Source organism: Ovis canadensis, chromosome 3, assembly GCF_042477335.2.
Source record: "Ovis canadensis isolate MfBH-ARS-UI-01 breed Bighorn chromosome 3, ARS-UI_OviCan_v2, whole genome shotgun sequence".
NCBI lineage: Eukaryota > Metazoa > Chordata > Mammalia > Artiodactyla > Bovidae > Ovis > Ovis canadensis.
In genome coordinates this window covers 96,514,534-96,531,910 of record NC_091247.1, presented here as the reverse complement: position 1 = coordinate 96,531,910, position 17,377 = coordinate 96,514,534, and the positions used below count along the sequence as shown (strand labels likewise).

The 17,377-nt window shown below is 50.2% G+C and overlaps 3 protein-coding genes across 3 annotated transcripts; 1 reads left to right on the top strand and 2 right to left on the bottom strand.

Moving 5' to 3' along the window:
• The first annotated feature begins 1,642 nt into the window (after window positions 1–1,642).
• Window positions 1,643–5,656, top strand: MOGS (mannosyl-oligosaccharide glucosidase). The gene is made up of 4 exons (XM_069580517.1): window positions 1,643–2,399; window positions 2,582–2,808; window positions 3,272–3,468; window positions 3,704–5,656. The coding sequence occupies exons 1-4, from the start codon at window positions 2,048–2,050 to the stop codon at window positions 5,442–5,444; spliced, it is 2,517 nt and encodes an 838-aa protein (XP_069436618.1). The 5' UTR covers window positions 1,643–2,047; the 3' UTR covers window positions 5,445–5,656.
• A 175-nt stretch (window positions 5,657–5,831) lies between these two features.
• Window positions 5,832–8,439, bottom strand: WBP1 (WW domain binding protein 1). The gene is made up of 4 exons (XM_069580540.1): window positions 8,005–8,439; window positions 6,958–7,060; window positions 6,665–6,841; window positions 5,832–6,495 (listed from the first exon to the last, which is right to left on the bottom strand). The coding sequence occupies exons 1-4, from the start codon at window positions 8,071–8,073 to the stop codon at window positions 6,035–6,037; spliced, it is 810 nt and encodes a 269-aa protein (XP_069436641.1). The 5' UTR covers window positions 8,074–8,439; the 3' UTR covers window positions 5,832–6,034.
• Window positions 8,440–8,740: 301 nt separating this feature from the next.
• Window positions 8,741–11,533, bottom strand: INO80B (INO80 complex subunit B). The gene is made up of 5 exons (XM_069580539.1): window positions 11,391–11,533; window positions 10,984–11,176; window positions 10,648–10,766; window positions 10,308–10,477; window positions 8,741–9,363 (listed from the first exon to the last, which is right to left on the bottom strand). Exons 1-5 carry the CDS (start codon window positions 11,497–11,499, stop codon window positions 8,833–8,835), a joined length of 1,122 nt encoding a protein of 373 aa, XP_069436640.1. The 5' UTR covers window positions 11,500–11,533; the 3' UTR covers window positions 8,741–8,832.
• Between the last annotated feature and the right edge of the window lie 5,844 nt (window positions 11,534–17,377).

The following is a 17,377-nucleotide window of genomic DNA, read 5'->3' as shown; positions in this document are numbered from 1 at the left end:
CGTGAAGTTGTTCAGTCTGTCCGACTCTTTGTGACCCCATGGACTGTAGCCCACCAGGCTCCTCCATCCATGGAATTTTCTAGGCAAGAGTACTGGAGTGGGTTGCCATTTCCTTCTCCAAAATATTTCTTTGAGCCACTTTTTTTGGGGGGGGCAAGAATACTGGAGTGGGTTGCCATTTCCTTCTCCAAAATATTTCTTTGAGCCGCTTTTTTTTTGCGGGGGGTGGTGGGCAAGAATACTGGAGTGGGTTGCCATTCCCTTCTCCAGGAGATCTTCCTGACCCAGGGCTTGAACTTGGGTCTCCCACATTGTAGGCAGATGCTTTACATTCTGAGCCACCAGGGAAGTCAGGGTTTTTTTTAGAGGATGATAGAAATTTGTACTTTATGAAAACACCTTTTATGCTGAGCTGTTGGTAAGAAGTAACTACGAATCTAAGTTGCATTTCTGAACCATCATCAGATGTAACCTTGGGACTTACTTAGTGGTCCAGTGGTTGACTCCTTGCTCCTGAGGCAGGGGGCCCGGGTTCGATCCCTGGTCAAGGAACGGATACTACATGCAGCGACTAAGAGTTTGCATGCTGCAACTAAGACCTGATACAACCAAATAAAAAATGTTTTTTTCTAAAGCCCTCAACAAAAAAACCAAAAAGAGTAGGGCTTCCCTCATGGTCCAGTGGTTAAGGATCCACCTTGCAATGCAAGGGACTTGGATTCAGTCCTCGGTCTGGGAAGATCTCACATGCCCCAGCCAGCTAAGCCCTTGCGCTGCAACTACTGAGCCTGCACTTTAGAGCCCCAGCTGCACAGTGAGAGAAGCCAGAGCAGTGAGAACCCATGCATCACTATGAAGAGTAGCCCCTACTCACGACAACTGGAGAAAACCCGTGTGCAGCAAGCAAGTCCCACTACAACCAAAAATAAATTTTTTTTTTTTGGTAACCTTGACTCTATGTCACCACCAGGTGCAGATGCCACCTCTTTGCTACAGCCTTCCCTGACCTGGACATAAGCAATCTTTCCCCTAAGCACCTTTGCTTCCTGGGTTGTAGAAAAGGCTAAAAAAAAAAGTATACACAGCACCATTATGATCCTTTTAGGGTTCATCTAAATTAGGAACCCTAGACTGGAGATGCCACAGCTAAAGTCAGAAGGAGGCTTAAAGACACTGCTGGAAAAGATGCTCTTGTATCCACTCCATTTCACTAGAAAAGAAGGCATAGGTGGACAATATGGTGCAGTCTGATTCAGATACACCTAGGTTCCAAGCTAACCACTTAGCTCTGTGGCCAGGGCCAGCTTACTGAACTTTCTAGGCCACGGTTTTCAGCCACCAGATTGGGGCGCTGTGGGGAGACGTTAAAAGTAAAACAGGATGGCGTCTCAGGCTCTTATATATAGAAGTTACTAAAAGGGGAAAAAAAGACAAATGTGAGATTGGTTTCTCTTACTAGCCTATGAACTCTGCTGCTGCTGCTGCTGCTAAGTCGCTTCAGTCGTGCCCAACTCTGTGCGACCCCATAGACGGCAGCCCATCAGGCTCCCCCGTCCCTGGGATTCTCCTAGCAAGAACACTGGAGTGGGTTGCCATTTCCTTCTCCAAAGCGTTAAAGTGAAAAGTGAAAGTGAAGTCGCTCAGTCGTGTCCGACTCTTCGCGACCCCATGGACTGCAGCCCACCAGGCTCCTCCGTCCATGGGATTTTCCAGGCAAGAGTACTGGACTGGGGTGCCACTGCCTTCTCCGGTGAACTCTGTGAGGAGGCCAAATAAACGCTGATCCAGTGGACACAGCTCAGAAGGCCCACCCTGGAGATCAACCTTACGCCACGAGGGCGACAGCCTTTCCCGGTCGTGGAGCTTAACCTGACGTGGCGGGGCGGGACTTCCGGGAGGAGGCGGAAGCCGAGCTGTAGGCACCGGCAGGCAGGTGCGGCTGACACATCGGTGGTCGCCCCCGGCGCCGAGCAAGGCTAGGAGGCAAAGCAGGACCGGGCTCTGTTGCCATCTTCCCGGTCCCCGCGACGACGATTTCTATGCAAGGATGGCTCGGGGCGAGCGGCGGCGCCGCGGAGCGCCGGCAGACGGAGCGCGGACGGCAGAGAGGGTGGCTCGGGGAGGCCCCGTACGGCGGGATGGCCGGGGCGGCAGGGCCCGAGGCGCGGCTGGGGGCGCGGCTCTGGCCATAGTGGTCCTGTCTCTGGCCCTGGGCCTGTCCAGCCGCTGGCTTCTAGCGTGGTACCGTTCGCGGCGGGCTGTCATGCTGCACTCCGCGCCGCCGGCGCTGCCTCCTGACTCTTCCAGCCCTACAGTGGCTCCGGACCTCTTCTGGGGCACCTACCGCCCTCACGTCTACTTCGGCATGAAGACCCGAAGCCCGCAGCCTCTCCTCACCGGTAACCTGGACCCGGGGCGGGCAGGCAGGCGGGCATTTAATCTGGGCTCCCCAGCTTCGCGCCAGATCAAGGGTGGTGAGGAGTGGATCAGGAGAGTTAGGAGGAGGGATGACCCTGAAGTAATAGGCGACCCAGAGGGACAAGAGCTCTCTCTTTGACTTACGTGGCCATTCTACCCCCAGGACTGATGTGGGCGCAGCAAGGCACCACCCCAGGGACCCCTAAGCTCAGGCATACGTGTGAGCAGGGGGACGGCGTGGGTCCCTATGGCTGGGAGTTCCACGACGGTGTCTCCTTCGGGCGGCAACACATCCAGGATGGAGCCTTAAGGCTCACCACTGAGTTCGTCAAGAGGCCTGGGGGTCAGCACGGAGGGGACTGGAGCTGGAGAGTGACTGTAGAGCCTCAGGTCAGGGCCCTCAGGACACCCCTCCCCCAGTCCAGACTTCCTCCACCCTTTCTTTCCTGCCTGCAAATGCAGGATAAAGTGGGGGTAAACAGAAGGGGCTCTGAGTTTGCTGCTTGATTTAAACACTTGCCTGTATGACCATCTCTTTTTACTATCTTCTGAGCCTTGGTTTTCTCGTCTGTAAACTGTAAATAAAAATAGCACCTAATTCACAGAATTGTTAAGGATTAAAGGAAATACCAGTAATATGTAGAGTTCTTCACACAGTACATGGCACAAAAGTACTGTTATTTCCCAGAGCTGAGCATAGCTCTTTATCCCACCCCACTGGTGCTTCCTGTCAGTGACCCTTGACACTGCTAGATGTATGTTGTTTTCACCTGCTGTCCCTTTCCCTAAGGCTGATTCTCAGGGGAAGGCCTGCTAACCTAATGCTGTTTTTCTCTCCTCATTGGTCACCCAGGCCTCAGGTACTTCTGCCCTCCCTTTGGTGTCCCTGTTCTTCTATGTGGTAACAGACAGCAAAGAAGTCCTTGTGCCAGAGGTTGGGGCTAAGGGGCAGTTGAAGTTCATCAGTGGGCACACCAGTGAACTTGGTGACTTCCGCTTTACACTTCTGGCACCAACCAGTCCAGGAGATACCACCCCCAAGTATGGCAGGTAACTGGGGGAAGAGTGTGGGATGGTGGGAGGGGTAGCATGGATGCTGACTTAGTCTGATTTCCATCTCCTTAACCCTACCCTCTTTTCACCAGGCATTTCCCTTCTCACTAGGCTCCATGTTCCCTGCATTGCCTAGACCCTCCCATCCTGACTCCTCATCATCTCCTTTCTCTTTATAATCCTCACCGCTTCCTCCTGCATAATATTTCCTGTTTATTTTTTTCCTTTCAAGCTACAATGTCTTCTGGTCCTCCAATCCAGGACTTCCCTTGCTGACAGAGATGGTGAAGAGTCGCCTAAATAACTGGTTTCAGCATCGGCCCCCGGGGGCTCCCCCTGAACGCTACCTCGGCTTGCCAGGATCTCTGAAGTGGGACGACAGAGGCCCAAGTGGGCAAGGACAGGGACAAGGGCAATTTTTGATACAACAGGTGACACTGAAAGTCCCCTTTTCTGTGGAGTTGGTGTTTGAATCAGGCAGTGCCCGGACAGGAGGCAGCCAAGCCTTAGAGCAGCTGGCAGGCAGCCTGCTGACCCACGCCCTCGAAAGCCATGCTGAAGCCTTTAGAGAGCGCTTTGAGAAGACTTTCCGGCTAAAGGAGAAGGGCCTGAGCCCTGAGGAGCAGGCTTTGGGTCAGGGTGCCCTCAGTGGCCTTCTTGGTGGGATTGGCTACTTCTACGGACAGAGTCTGGTGTTGCCAGACATGGAGGTTGAGGGGTCTGAGCAGAAGGTGGACCCAGTCCTCTTTCCATCTGTCCCTCTTTTCACAGCAGTGCCCTCTCGGTCATTCTTCCCAAGAGGCTTCCTTTGGGATGAGGGCTTTCACCAGCTGGTGATTCAACGGTGGGATCCCCGGCTCACCCGGGAAGCCATAGGCCACTGGCTGGGGCTGCTTAATGCCGACGGCTGGATTGGGCGGGAGCAGGTGCTGGGGGATGAGGCCCGAGCCCGGGTGCCCTCAGAGTTCCTGGTGCAAAGGACAGCCCATGCCAACCCTCCAACTCTGCTTTTGCCTGTAGCCCACATGTTAGACGGTGGTGACCCTGCCGACTTGGCCTTCCTCCGCAGGGCCTTCCCTCGCCTGCGCGCCTGGTTCTCCTGGCTTCATCACAGCCAGGCAGGGCCAGTGCCACTATCTTACCGCTGGCGCGGCCGGGACCCAGCCTTGCCAACCCTACTAAACCCCAAGACACTGCCTTCAGGGCTGGATGACTATCCCCGGGCTTCACACCCCTCAGCCAGTGAGCGGCACCTGGATCTGCGGTGCTGGGTGGCCCTGGGTTCCCGTGTGCTTATGCGGCTAGCAGAGCAGTTGGGAGAGGCTGAGGCAGCTGCAGAGCTGGGCCCACTGGCTGCCTCCCTGGAAGAGGAGAGCCTAGATGAGCTGCATTGGGCCCCAGAGTTGGGAGTCTTTGCAGACTTTGGGAACCATACAAAAGCGGTGCAGCTGAAGCCTCGGCCCCCTCAGGGGCTGATGCGGGTGGTGGGCCGGCCCCACCCTCACTTACAGTATGTGGATGCCTTGGGCTACGTCAGTCTTTTCCCCTTTCTGCTGCGGCTGCTGGACCCCAATTCACCTCGCCTTGGACCCATGCTGGATGTTCTAGCTGATCGGCGTCAACTCTGGAGCCCCTTTGGTTTGCGCTCTCTTGCAGCATCCAGCCCCTTTTACAGCCAGCGCAATTCAGAGCATGATCCTCCCTACTGGCGAGGTGCTGTGTGGCTCAATGTAAACTACCTGGCACTGGGGGCTCTGCACTACTATGGGCATCTGGAGGGTCCCCACCAGGCCCGTGCTGCCAGGCTCCACAGAGAGCTCCGTGCCAACCTGGTGGGCAATGTGAGACAGCAGTACCAGGCCACAGGCTTCCTGTGGGAGCAGTACAGTGACCAGGATGGGCGAGGCATGGGCTGCCGCCCTTTCCAGGGCTGGACCAGCCTTGTCCTGCTGGCCATGGCTGAAGACTACTGAAGGGGAGCGTGGGAGGGGAGCCAGCCCCCTTATTCCATTCTGGACTAAAGGGACAGGTCTCTCGCTTCTGTCCCTGCTGTCAGATACCAGTGCTTCAAACCCTCCTCAGCTCATCTCAGGTGTCTCCTAACTGACATCCCACATAGCCCTGGGGTGAATGTGAATTCAGAGTCTATTTTTCTAAATAAATGGGAAAACCATGCCAGACTCTATTGCTTTTGCCAGCTTTGCCTCACCAAGAGGTCTTAACTCAGTCCAGGCCTTAGGGCTGCCTGTTCTCCTTCAGAGAAGGTGGGAAAAGTGGCCACTGACCGTCCCTTCCAAACCTAGTCAGGTCAAGTGCAATGCAGTCAGTCGAGCACTAGTCTACCCAAATCCACAAGCAGCTGGTTCACATCTCTTTAATGAGATCAAAGGCTCCTGTGTATATCCTGGGGGATAGAGCTCACACAGTCCCCCAAACACTGCCCTTTTCAGGACTCCAGCCTTTTCAGATTCTAGGAGGGCAGGGAGAGGCCAAGAACCCACGGAGCTGGGATTAGGGCTGTTTCTAGTGGGCAAGTAACCCACCCCCTGCCTCCCAAAATTGCTTATGGGATGTCCCCTTCGCTGGAAGCCAGCCCCATAGGAGAGACTTGGGGTGCAGGATTTAGGGGCCGTGCACAAGGGGACTGGTCTTCCACCTCTCGTGAGGTGGCACTAACCCTAGTCTCCTTGACTGGCTCACCCTCACTGGAGTCAGGACAAGGGCAGAGCTCAATACCTGAGTCACCAGTCAGGCGGCGATAGCGGCAGGAGGGGGGTGTGGGGGCAGGGCTCACTCCTGCCCCAAGCTCACCCTCCTGATGAGGAGGGGCACTCTGGTGGGAGGAAACGTCTTCCACGTTTGTTCCCTCCTGGCGGGCAGGACAGCTGGAAGCGGAGGAGCAGCAGGTGCACTGGCTGGAAGCAGTCGAGGGGCAGCCTGTGGCTGCAGTGTAAGGAGGCGGCGGAGTGCCTGGGCGGTGAACCACATCCTCATAGGCTGGGGGTTTGAAGGCGCTGAGGAGGCCTGCAGGAAAGAATGGTATGGTCGATAGAAGGCAACCAGGGGTGGAGTGGTGGTGTCTTTTCCTATGAGGGAAAAGTGTGCCTTGAAATCTCTGAAAAGGGAGTGTGGAATGAACCAGGGTCCTGGTTTGGAAGGGACCACTGAGAGGCCAGAGCCTCAAGTCACTCACGAAGATCAAGCAGTGAGCCAGTAGGGACAGGGCCAGCCCCATGGCACGCCCCATGGTAGGCCAACAAGTTGATCTCCCGCTGCCGCTGCTGCTGCTGCAGCCGTAGTTTAGCTCGTCGATGGCGGAAGGCGCAACAGCAGCTAAAGAGAATGAGGACAGTCCAGAGCAGCCAGAACCCTGCAGGAGGCGAGGAGGAAGAGACTTAGATACCTCCTATGCAGAGACGGGTCCTTGAAGGCTGAAGTCCAAAGGCGGGTGGGCAGAACAAAAGAAGAGCCCCCTTGAAGACTCACACCAGAGCTCATAGTAGTACGTGCAGCAGCCAGTCTCCCCACAGCAGTGACCACTCTCACAGAGGTAGGGCTGGTTGTTCACTCCCGGGCACAGCTCTCGAAGCTGGGAGCAAGGAAGCACTTAAAGGGAGATTCCAGCCCAAGACACTGTCCACCCCCACCCCCTGCATACACATACACAATCCCATCCTGTGAGCCAAGCTTAGCTCAGAAATCTATGGGGAGAGGAAAAAGTGATGTTGAGAGGAGTGTTCAAATACCTGAAGGGCTGCCAGCATGGAAGAGGATTTGGAATAGCAAGAATCAGTCTAGAGACTTAAGATGCAAGGTGTGGGCATACAAAGAGGCAGATTGCAGCTCTGCATATAGGAGACCTCTCATATTCAAGCCTGGCTCCCTAGGGTGTTTAATGTTAAGGGAGTGTTTTGGCAGAAGTCCGAAGACTGGGCTATCTCAAAGTCTCAGATGATGGATAAGGGGTTTAGGTAATTTTCAAAGCTGTTTTCATTATCATTCCCTGTGGTCTGCCAATCCCCGCTCCTAAGCTGGATCTTTCCACCCCTGGGTCTCAGGCTTCCTAGGGTAGAGGAGGAGCAATAAGAGACCCAGAGCAGGGTTCCCAACCAGATGGGATTGCTGTGGATGATAAAGGATGGCATCCAGGGCGTGATTCCATCTCTTCTCCAAATTGCTCCCTCAAGAGAAGACGCTGCCAGACTCTGTTATGACAATAGGCACATAGAAAAACATCACAAATAACTGTTGCAAGACAGAAGGAACCTCCCTGGGGCCTCACTATGCCTCTGGTCACTGGAGAGCCACTGCAAGCTTCCACTGCAGCTAAGGGATGGGATCTATGAAGCTGCAGGCAAAAGTCAACAGCACCTACATCACAAAGTTTACACAGAGTAGAAGGGCCATATCTAGGAATTTCACAGTACCTTTGGCTCCGAGAGTTCCTCCGCCACCCGCCAAAAGGCAGGGGCAAGGAATGGGGAAGGAGAAATAAATGGCTGTCGTGATAGGCTTTTGGAGCTGTTGGGATACCTGCTGTTGCCGCACTCGAAGTGCCCCCCAGGCCTCCTCGCTGCCGTTCCCGCCGGTAGCCCGAGCCATGCCTCCACCTACAGCTCCCTGAAGACCACAGTCTCCTCTACCGCCAGCTGCCCCGCCCCTGCCACCTCTGCCTCCACCGCCATGGTCCCTGCCCGGCCCATCTTCGCTGCCGCCACCATCACTCTGCGACCGGACCTTCCATCCAGCGAGAGCTCTGCCAACTAGCACCCAGGTTGTTCCGCCCCACCAATCCGCATCACTCTCGGACAGATGGGCCAATAGGAAAGATCACAGGCTTCTCCCTGCGACCAATCTACAAAAGCGCCTCCGCCACTCTCCCAGACAACAGGAGCTTGCACAGACAAAGAGTGGGGAAGGTTCGACCCATGGCTCTGACTGACAGCAACAACAGCCAATATGGACGACAGAACAGGGTTCGAGTTATCAACCAATGAACAGCCGCCCGGGACAGCAAAGTTCCCGCTGACTGGCTTGAGCCCTATTTTCTGGATGACGCCAAACGCTTGACCACGCCAGGCAATCCCACTAGGAGCCGCGGAGTCCCGAGAGCCTGCTGGAGTCTGGGTGGGCGCCGACAGGCTATTTTGGGGCCTGGTGGACGTTTCCCGGCACCAATGCAAGCAGCGGGGGGGGGGGGGGGGGCAAGCTGTGTGTATGGGGAATTGGCCTACCCGTACTCCATCCCCCCAATTCTGTACAAGTCAAGGCACTGGATGAAATTTAATAAAGTGGGAAGGGCACTGAAAACAAGGGGCAGAGGAGAAGGCACAGAGTCCAGGTGGTGGGGGGGGGGGGCGCTTAAGTAGCCAGAAGTGGGGATCCGGGGCCCTCAGGCCCACCTAGTCGCATCTGCAAATTGATGCGATAGCACTGAAGGCTGCAGAGTGCCTGGCCCGTGCGCGAGCAGGCATAGCGGCGCGGATGGGGACAGCCGGGGACAGAGCATCGAGGCGGCGGTCCAGATGGGGATGGCCGCTGAGACACAGGCGCGGGGGCAGGGACGCCAGGCGGGAAGGAGAGGGTGGAACCCTGTGCCCCGCTGCTGTAGCGCACCATGGGGGCTGGGGCCGCCGCCCGCCCTCCCCGCCGCTCGCCCCGGGAGGCCCCTCGGCCTCCCCGCCCACTGGGCGCCGCAGTCTTGGTGAGGCGCTCGATAGTCTGGTTCTTGTGCTCCTCGGCCCGCCGAGCTGCCTGCAGCCGCCTCTTCCGTGCCCGCTCCTCACGCTTCAGCAGCATTTCTTCGGTGAGAGCGGGGGCCGGGCAGCCCCCAGCCACAGGTAGTGACAGCATCGGGGAAGGCTGACTTCGAGCCTTCTGCAGCAGAGCTCGCTAGGGAGATATGGAGATGTCAGCAAATAGAGAAGGGAGTTCTGCCAGAACGAGGGAGGGGGAAGTGCGGACACGGAAACCAGGGTCTTGAGGAGCTGGCCTTGAGAAAAGAGTCCAATGAGAACAGTCTCCAGCAGCCTTTCATACTGCCTCCTCTCAGATCTCCAGACTTTCAGCTTTAGATCCTTGATCCTCAAGGACAAATGCTTTAGTAACATTACCTTCCCGCCCTGAGTCCCAAAACTCTGTACTAGTTCTCCGGAGGCTTTATTGTTGTTTTCAGTCTTTGAATCCCAATGGATAGCATCAACTGGATAATTGCTCAAGTCAAAAACTCAGGGTTATCCTTGATTCCTTCCTTCCCCCAACAAGTGTCTGTTTCCTAAATATATCCAGAATCTATCTGGTTTCTCCAACTCATTTCACCTTGGTTCAAGCCACCACCATCTCTTACCTGACTACTTCAATAGCTTCCTAACTGGTCTTGCTTCTATCGTTTACCACCACTAAGAAACCAAAGTAAACTAATGAAATATAAACCAAACATATCATTTCTCTGCACACCACCTTTTTGTCACAGTCACATTTATTCTTCTCCTTGGCCATAATTAGGCATGTTCCACTCTCAGGGTCTTTGCTCCTGCTGGTCTCTCTGCCTGGAAAGCTTCTCTGGTATTGGAAACATTATATTTTTAGAGAGGTCTTTCCAGATTACCCTATCTAATGTTGTTTGTTTTCTACTTTCTATTTCATCACCCTATTTTTGTTATAAACATTTCAGTTTTTCAAAATTATTTACTACACAAGAATACTAGCTCCATGAGAACAGAAACCTTGTCTGTCTTTTCTCTACTGCTGATATCCCTGCTGCCTTGCAAAGTTCTCCAGATGTGGAAAGCTCTCAGTATCAATTTGGCAAACAAATAAAGAATGAACCTACTTACCTGCCGAGCGGTGAGCAGCCGTTCATTGATCTCCTTCTTGAGATCTCCATTGTCATCCAGCTCCCCCTTCTCCAACGCATCCAGCCACCTCTGTTCTTCCTCTTCCTCCTGACCTCCTAACCCCCCGGACAGGTCCCGCAGTGGGGAGGGGGACAGATTACTGTCTTCATCTGGAAAGTAAAGTTGGAGAGCTAAAAGTAGAATTGTTCAGATTGGGAACCTTAATTTGGCCAAGTTAATACTGGGAAACACAAAATTTTCACCTTCCTCAGAACGAACCCTCTTCCCTTAACCAGGTGTAATGAGAAACCCAGTTTCCCCACCTCTAGATCCTTCTCACCCAGCCAGGCACGGTACTGCTCCAGGGGGACTCCTTCCACAGGTTCCTCTTCATTGTCCACGACCATAAGGGGAGAGGGTGAGCGAGGACCTTCAGGGATCACAGTGAAGGTAGGAACACTGCAGAGAAGCAACCACTCTGTAAGGTGAGCGATTGTCTCCTCCTGCTCAGTACATCTAGTCTTCCCCATGCGCTCTTGGGCTCTTGCTACATTAACCTGGGCCCTGAAGTCACAGCATCCATTCTCTGTCTTATGAAAACTGCAGCCAGTTTCTCCTTCTGTCTCGGCCTGCTTCTAAAGTCCCCCAAGGAAAACTTCGGCTCTCTTGGCCTCACCTCTTGGTGCCCAAGACCTGCCCGCCCAACTTGATTTTGAGTTTGAGCTGGGGCTTGGCAGGAGACTGCTGCGTTGGCCCAGACTCCTCTTCCTGGTAGTGTTTTTTCTTGTGTTTCTTCTTGTGTTTCTTGTGCTTTTTCTTGTGCACTCCGTGGCCGTGGGCACCCGCTAGACTCAACTCCAGGGCTTCCCCTGCAGAAGGAGAGCCTGTCAAAGATGTATGGGAGGGGCAAGAAAAGCCCAGTACCCCGAAGGGTCCCATTGTTCCCGCGGTATTCTGGTATTACCATACAGCCCCGCCTTTTTGCTTCCCACCTGTGGCGAAGTACCCAGGGGAAGCTCGGAGGAGCACGAAAGAGACTGCTTTTATGCGAAGGGCAAACTTGCCTTATGGATCCACGCTTACCAGGCTCAGGGGCCTCCATAGCCCCAGAGGTGCTCCCGCGCCGCCACAGCTTACTCATGGGGCCCGGCAAGGAAAGGGGGCTGTAAATAGTCGAAACACATTCAGACATACCTTTTCCGCCCCGCGGAAGAACTTATCCCAGCAAATAGCCGGGTACTTCCGGTGCGTAGGAACCATGCTTGTGCGGGGCACGCTTTGCGACAAACATGCTCCAGGAGAAACAAGGGTCCTTCCAACAATAGTTCCGGACTCTTTCAGGCCAGAAGGGTTTTCCGCTCGCCCGCAGCCCCACAGTCGAGATCAGAGCTCAGCGCCGGAGATTCAATTATTACACGCAAGCGTGATGAACGTATCTATATGTTCCGGACCAAATTCGGGGCTAGGCAGTGATAATACAAAGATAAATATGAATACTCCTCTCTGCCTTTGAGGAGCTTACAGTTTGATGGAGAAGCACGAAACAAACTATTTGCCAGCAAAATGAAGGAGGGCTTAATAGCACAAGTGCCCTACAAGGTGGGCAGATGGTATTTAAGCCTCAATTCTTTATCAGTAGAGAAGTGGATAGATGAGTTATGGTACAAGCTAAGAGTTGATCGGTAATTGATAAGATAGACGTAGGATTTAGATCCTGGTGGGTAATAGTATTGGAAACAATCTAAAGAAAAACCAAAATTGGTACAGGGATTTGATACACCATAGTGGGAAGCTGTGGTGCTATTAAAAGAAATGGGGCCCCAGAAGGTTACCCAAGAAATTGGTGACAGCAATTCCAATGGATGGTTGGGAGAGCAAGGGTGAAGGGAGACTTACTCTTCCTAATATACACTTTCATGCCTATTGAACTTTGTATAAAGCGTGCGTAAGATAACTCCTGTCTCAGTGGTAAAGAATCCACCAGCCAGTGCAGGAGACGCAGAAGACTTGGGTTCCATCCCTGGGTTGGGAAGATCCCCTGGAGGAGGAAATAGCAACCCACTCCAGTATTCTTGCCTGGAAAATTCCACCGACAGAGGAACCTGATGGGCTGGAGTCCATGAAGTCACAGAAGAGTCGGACAAGGACTGAGCACGCAAGTGCGCGCACGCGTAAAACGTGTGTTTTACTAATTTTAAAAAAAGGAACAAGGTAGCTCTATATGTGCTGACATACGGAATAAGAAAAGCAAGTTTCAAGATGAGGTGATTCCATTTTATGAGACTGACCCACTACCTACTGCCCTCATGAAGCACCTGGTGTTCCATTTTTAAAAGGCATAATATGCTGCTACATTGGGAGAAAAAACTAAGGAATGTATACTAAATGGTTAATGGTGATTATCTTTGAAACTTAGAGTTGGGGAACTTTCACTATCTAGATCTGTAGTGGTTTTTTTTTCTTTTAAAATATTCCTTAGTATTTTGTGTAATGCATTTTCTTACAGCCAATATATATCACATTTATAATTAGAAAAAAGCACTATACATGTAGTGTATAGATATATACATGGGATACATGTCTGAACAGAGTAGCAATAGTGAGCAAAGTAAGGAAAGAACTGACTTAAGAAATATTTCATTAATGAAATTTAAAGGAACTGATAAACAATTGTATATGAGAATTCAGGAAGAAATCAGTATAGTATAGTGATTGAGAATGAACTTTGGAGTCAGACAAGCCTATTATCAAATTCCAGTTTGTTGGCTATGTAACCTTGGGTTCACAGTTATTTAAGTTCTCTGAACCTCATATTCCAGCTTTGTAAAATGGAATGAAGTAGGATCTAGTTCAGAGAAGGCAACAACACCCCACTCCAGTACTCTTGCCTGGAAAATCCCATGGACAGAGGAGACTGATGGGCTGCAGTCCAGGGGGTCACTAAGAGTCAGACACAACTGAGCGACTTCACTTTCACGCATTGGAGAAGGAAGTGGCAACCCACTCCAGTGTTCTCGCCTGGAGAATCCCAGGGATGGGGGAGCCTGGTGGGCTGCCGTCTATGGGGCTGCAGAGTTGGACACGACTGAAGTGACTTAGCAGCAGCAGCAGCAGGATCTAGTTCATAGTGATCTCAGTAACGTAGCAGTGAGTGGTGGCATGAAGTACGTTCTTAATTTCCTGCCCAGGAACTGCACTTGGGTAGCCTGGATGAGAACCAGGAATCCTAGCCACTGGACCAGCAAGGGCCAGAGACTAAAAGCTATTTTTCCCTGGATCTTTGCCCCCAGTGAAAAAATGCATTTATCACAGAGGCAGAAACTGTAAATGCAGGTCCAAAGTTTATTATTAGAGACATAGTACAACAACAAGTGGGAGAGAAAACAGAGAAACAATGTGTTTAGATGAGCTAGAAGCAAAACAGAGAGAAAGGGTGTGGACATCCTCCCTAGAGAGGAGGAGGAGCGCAGTAAAGAGGTTAAGTCATTTATATAGGTCAGTTCTCCTGGGCCTTTGTCTTCCTTTGACCAATTATCTGGTTTCGTTTTCCACACCTGAGCTACCCTGGGACCCTCTCCTGGGTGCTCACGCACCCCTCAGCCAAGATGGCTCTCAAAGTGAAGGCTTCTGAGAGGAGCAAGGCTCATTATGGCCTGGAGTTATACCTTGACTTTTGACCCACAAGGAGCCTTTCTGCCTGTGTGTCCCCAAAACGGGGGTAGCAGAGATCCCTTAATCCTTGACTCAAACAGGATTTTGCCCCTCTTTGTCCTTGCATGACTATTACCTTGATTATTGCCATGACTATTACCTTAAGATGTTTACAAGAGACAAACACTGGCTATTTACCCTGTTTATGTTGTTACTTCCATTTCAGAGAGCAAACAGGAAGTTGACTGTAAATGCTTAACTGGAGCCCACCTATCTCTTATCTCAGAAAACGCTAACAGTTTTAAGTATCCAGCCTGAACCCCACTTATTTGTGCGCCATGAAATGCAAACAGGAAGCCAGTTGTAAATATCTAGCCTGAAGCCCATCTATTTCCTGAGTCAAAAGGACTCTTTCAAAGAATGAAGCAAATAGAGAATGCAAAGTATGTAGGGTAGTATCTTGCACATAGTAGATGTTCAGTATGCATACAACCACAATAATAAATGACTTCTACATTTCTAGCCCAAGTATTAGAGGGAAATAATATTTTAAATACAGAAGGGAACATAAGAAGAGAAGTAAGTAAAAAGAAAACCATTTAGTGTCACCTAAGGTGAATTTAAAGTGCATGTGGAAAGTCAAAACTATAATGAGTTATCACTTCACACCCGTCAGAATGACCATCATCAAAAAATCTACAAACAATCATTGCTGGAGAGGGTGTGGAGAAAAGGGAACCCTCCTACACTGTTGGTAGGAATGTAAACTGGTACAACCACTATGGAGACCAGTATGGAAGTTACTTAAAAACCTTAAATAGAGCTACTACTATATGACTCAGCAATTCCACTCCTAGGCATATGTCCAGAGAAAACCAGAATTCTAATGGATGCATGCTCCCTGATGTTCATTGCAGCACTGTTTACAATAGCCAGGACTTGGAAGCAAACTAAATATCCATCGACAGAGGAATGGAGAAGGAAGATGTGGTACCTATAGTCAATGGAATATTATTCAAGATATAAAAAGGAACAAAACAGTGCCATTTGCAGAGATGTGGATGGACCTGGAGAGTCAAGTAATTCAGAAAGAGAAAAACAAATATTGTATAATATTTCTTACATGTGGAATCTAGAAAAATGATACAGATGAACTACTTGCAAAGCAGAAATAGTAACGGATGTAGAGAACAGACTTACAGTTACCAAGCGGAGAAGGGGGATGAATTGGGAGATTGGGATTGACATATATACACTACTGTGTAGAAAATAAGTAACTAATGAAACCCTACTGTATAGCGCAGGGAATTCTACTCAGTGCTCTGTGCTGACCTCAATGAGAAGGCAACCTAAAAAAGAATGGATATGTGTATAGGTATAACTGATTCACTTTGCTGCACAGCAGAAACGAACACAACATTGTAAAGCAACTATACTCTTAACAGAAATTAATAAAAATAAAACAAAGGGCATGTGGGAATGCCCACATGGAGATGGAATACTGAGAAGAGAAGTCTTCTTCTCTTCACAGAAGGTGTGAGCTGGGGTGTCATCAGCACTGGAAATGCTGATGAAGGTCCTCCTCAAGAGATGGGAATAGATGAGACATTCCAGAATGAGCAGATGAAGAAGAAAGGACCAGGAGCAAACCCAAGTGGGCCTCAGTCTTGAGCATACTGGCAGAGGGGGAAGGCAGGGTTGAGAAGAAGTCAAAGGGGCAATAAAGGCACCAAGAACAGAGCTTATCAGCAGACAAAGTCTATGATGAGCTCTGTACAGTTTTGCAGAGCCTAGGTTGAGCTCCAAGAAGAGGGTGCACTGTAGCAACGTGTGAAGACGATAGTTCTGTATCACCAGGAGTTAGAGTGTAATTAGTATTTGTCAAACATGTTAAGAGTTTATAACCTGCTTTCATATTCCTTCCCTCCCTTGAGCCCATGGCAGCTCTATCAGGGAGATGCTATTGTTCCCTCATGAGGAAACTGAGGGTTAGAAGGGTTAAATGATGTGGCCAGAGTCCCATAGTTAAGGAGTGGCAGAACCAGCATCAAAGACTTCCTGACACTAGGCCCAGTGGAGTTTCCTCAACATCCTGATGCCCAGCAGGGAGGAAGTGGTGACAGTAAAGAGCTATGGGCTTCATTATTTTGTGTTGTTTTTAGTGTTGCTTTGTTTAGTGTCAGAGAGATTTGAACAGGTTTGTAGGCTGAAAGGAAGAACTTTGTCCTTCTGAAAAAGTTCTTAGCTTTAATTTTTCAGATATTTTTTGGGGACATAATTTCAGAACTTACAGAAAAGTTCCAAGAAGACTACAAAGAACTCTCTTAGCTTCTTAAATCAGATTCTACCGTCATTAACATTTACCATTTCTTCCCCTTCCTCTCCGTTATCATTACTCCTCTTCCGATCATTCTGAGAGCCAGTTGCAGACATGATGCCATTTCACCTCTAAATATTTCATTGTGTATTTTCCTCAAATATGAGTACATGATTCTATAACCTTATTGCAACCCTCCCAATCAGGAAATTAACACTGATACAATACTACCATCCTTTCCATGGATCCCATTCAAATTTTACCTACTGCCCAATGTCTCCTTTTCCTTTCTAGGTTGGAATTCAAATCCACAGTCCTACATTACAATTCCTTGTCATATTGTCTTTGATCTGCTTTAATCTGCTAAACCATTTCCTCACTCCTTCCTTATCTTTCGTGACCTTGGCAATTTTAAATAGTACAAGCCTTTGATTCTGTAGTATGTCCCTCAACCTGGACCATCTGGTGTTTCCTCAAGTCAAGACATAAGTTTTTGGCAGGAGTGCTACTCAAAAAATATTTCGCTGTGTTCTTCTCAGTGTATCACATCAGGAAGTACAGGACATCAGCTTATTCCACTGATGATGCTAACCTTAATCACCTGTTCAAGGTGGTGTCTGTCAGTTTTTTCCACTGTAAAGTCACAATTTTTTTAAAATTTATTTTAAATTTGGCCATGCCGTGTGGCTTTCAGGATCTTAGGTCCCCAACCAGGGATTAAACTTGGGCTCCAGCAGTGAAAGTGCCAAATCCTAACCACTGGGACGCCAGGGAATTCCCAAACTCACCATTTTCAACACTTTACTGAGTGTTTTCTGGGGAAATACTCTGAAACTACTCTGATATACTATCCTCCATCAAACTTCCACCCACGCGGTATAATATCCATTGATGAATACTGTATGAATCAATTCTACTGAAATAATTGCCAAGAGGTATTCTACTTCCATTATTCCATCTACATTTGTTAGTTGGTGTTCTATAGTGAAGTGCAGTTTTCTCTTCTCCTTACATTCAGTTACATTAGTGTTTATTATATCAGTATGGATTCTTATTTCAGTCAATGAGTTGTAATCCATTTTGATGCTTAAATTTGTCCCAA

Bases quoted from the DNA above. Each gene is read 5' to 3' on its own strand.
- MOGS (XM_069580517.1), top strand. From the start codon at position 2,048: ATGGCTCGGGGCGAGCGGCGGCGCCGCGGAGCGCCGGCAGACGGAGCG. The intron at 2,400-2,581 runs GTAACCTGGACC...TTCTACCCCCAG, and splicing joins CCCGCAGCCTCTCCTCACCG to GACTGATGTGGGCGCAGCAA. The intron at 2,809-3,271 runs GTCAGGGCCCTC...TTGGTCACCCAG, and splicing joins GAGTGACTGTAGAGCCTCAG to GCCTCAGGTACTTCTGCCCT.
- WBP1 (XM_069580540.1), bottom strand. From the start codon at position 8,073: ATGGCTCGGGCTACCGGCGGGAACGGCAGCGAGGAGGCCTGGGGGGCA. The intron at 6,842-6,957 runs GTGAGTCTTCAA...CGCCTCCTGCAG, and splicing joins GTACTACTATGAGCTCTGGT to GGTTCTGGCTGCTCTGGACT. The intron at 6,496-6,664 runs GTGAGTGACTTG...TCTTTCCTGCAG, and splicing joins TGGCTCACTGCTTGATCTTC to GCCTCCTCAGCGCCTTCAAA.
- INO80B (XM_069580539.1), bottom strand. From the start codon at position 11,499: ATGTCTGAATGTGTTTCGACTATTTACAGCCCCCTTTCCTTGCCGGGC. The intron at 11,177-11,390 runs GTAAGCGTGGAT...CTCCTTCTGCAG, and splicing joins TATGGAGGCCCCTGAGCCTG to GGGAAGCCCTGGAGTTGAGT. The intron at 10,478-10,647 runs GTGAGAAGGATC...TTTACTTTCCAG, and splicing joins GCAGTACCGTGCCTGGCTGG to ATGAAGACAGTAATCTGTCC.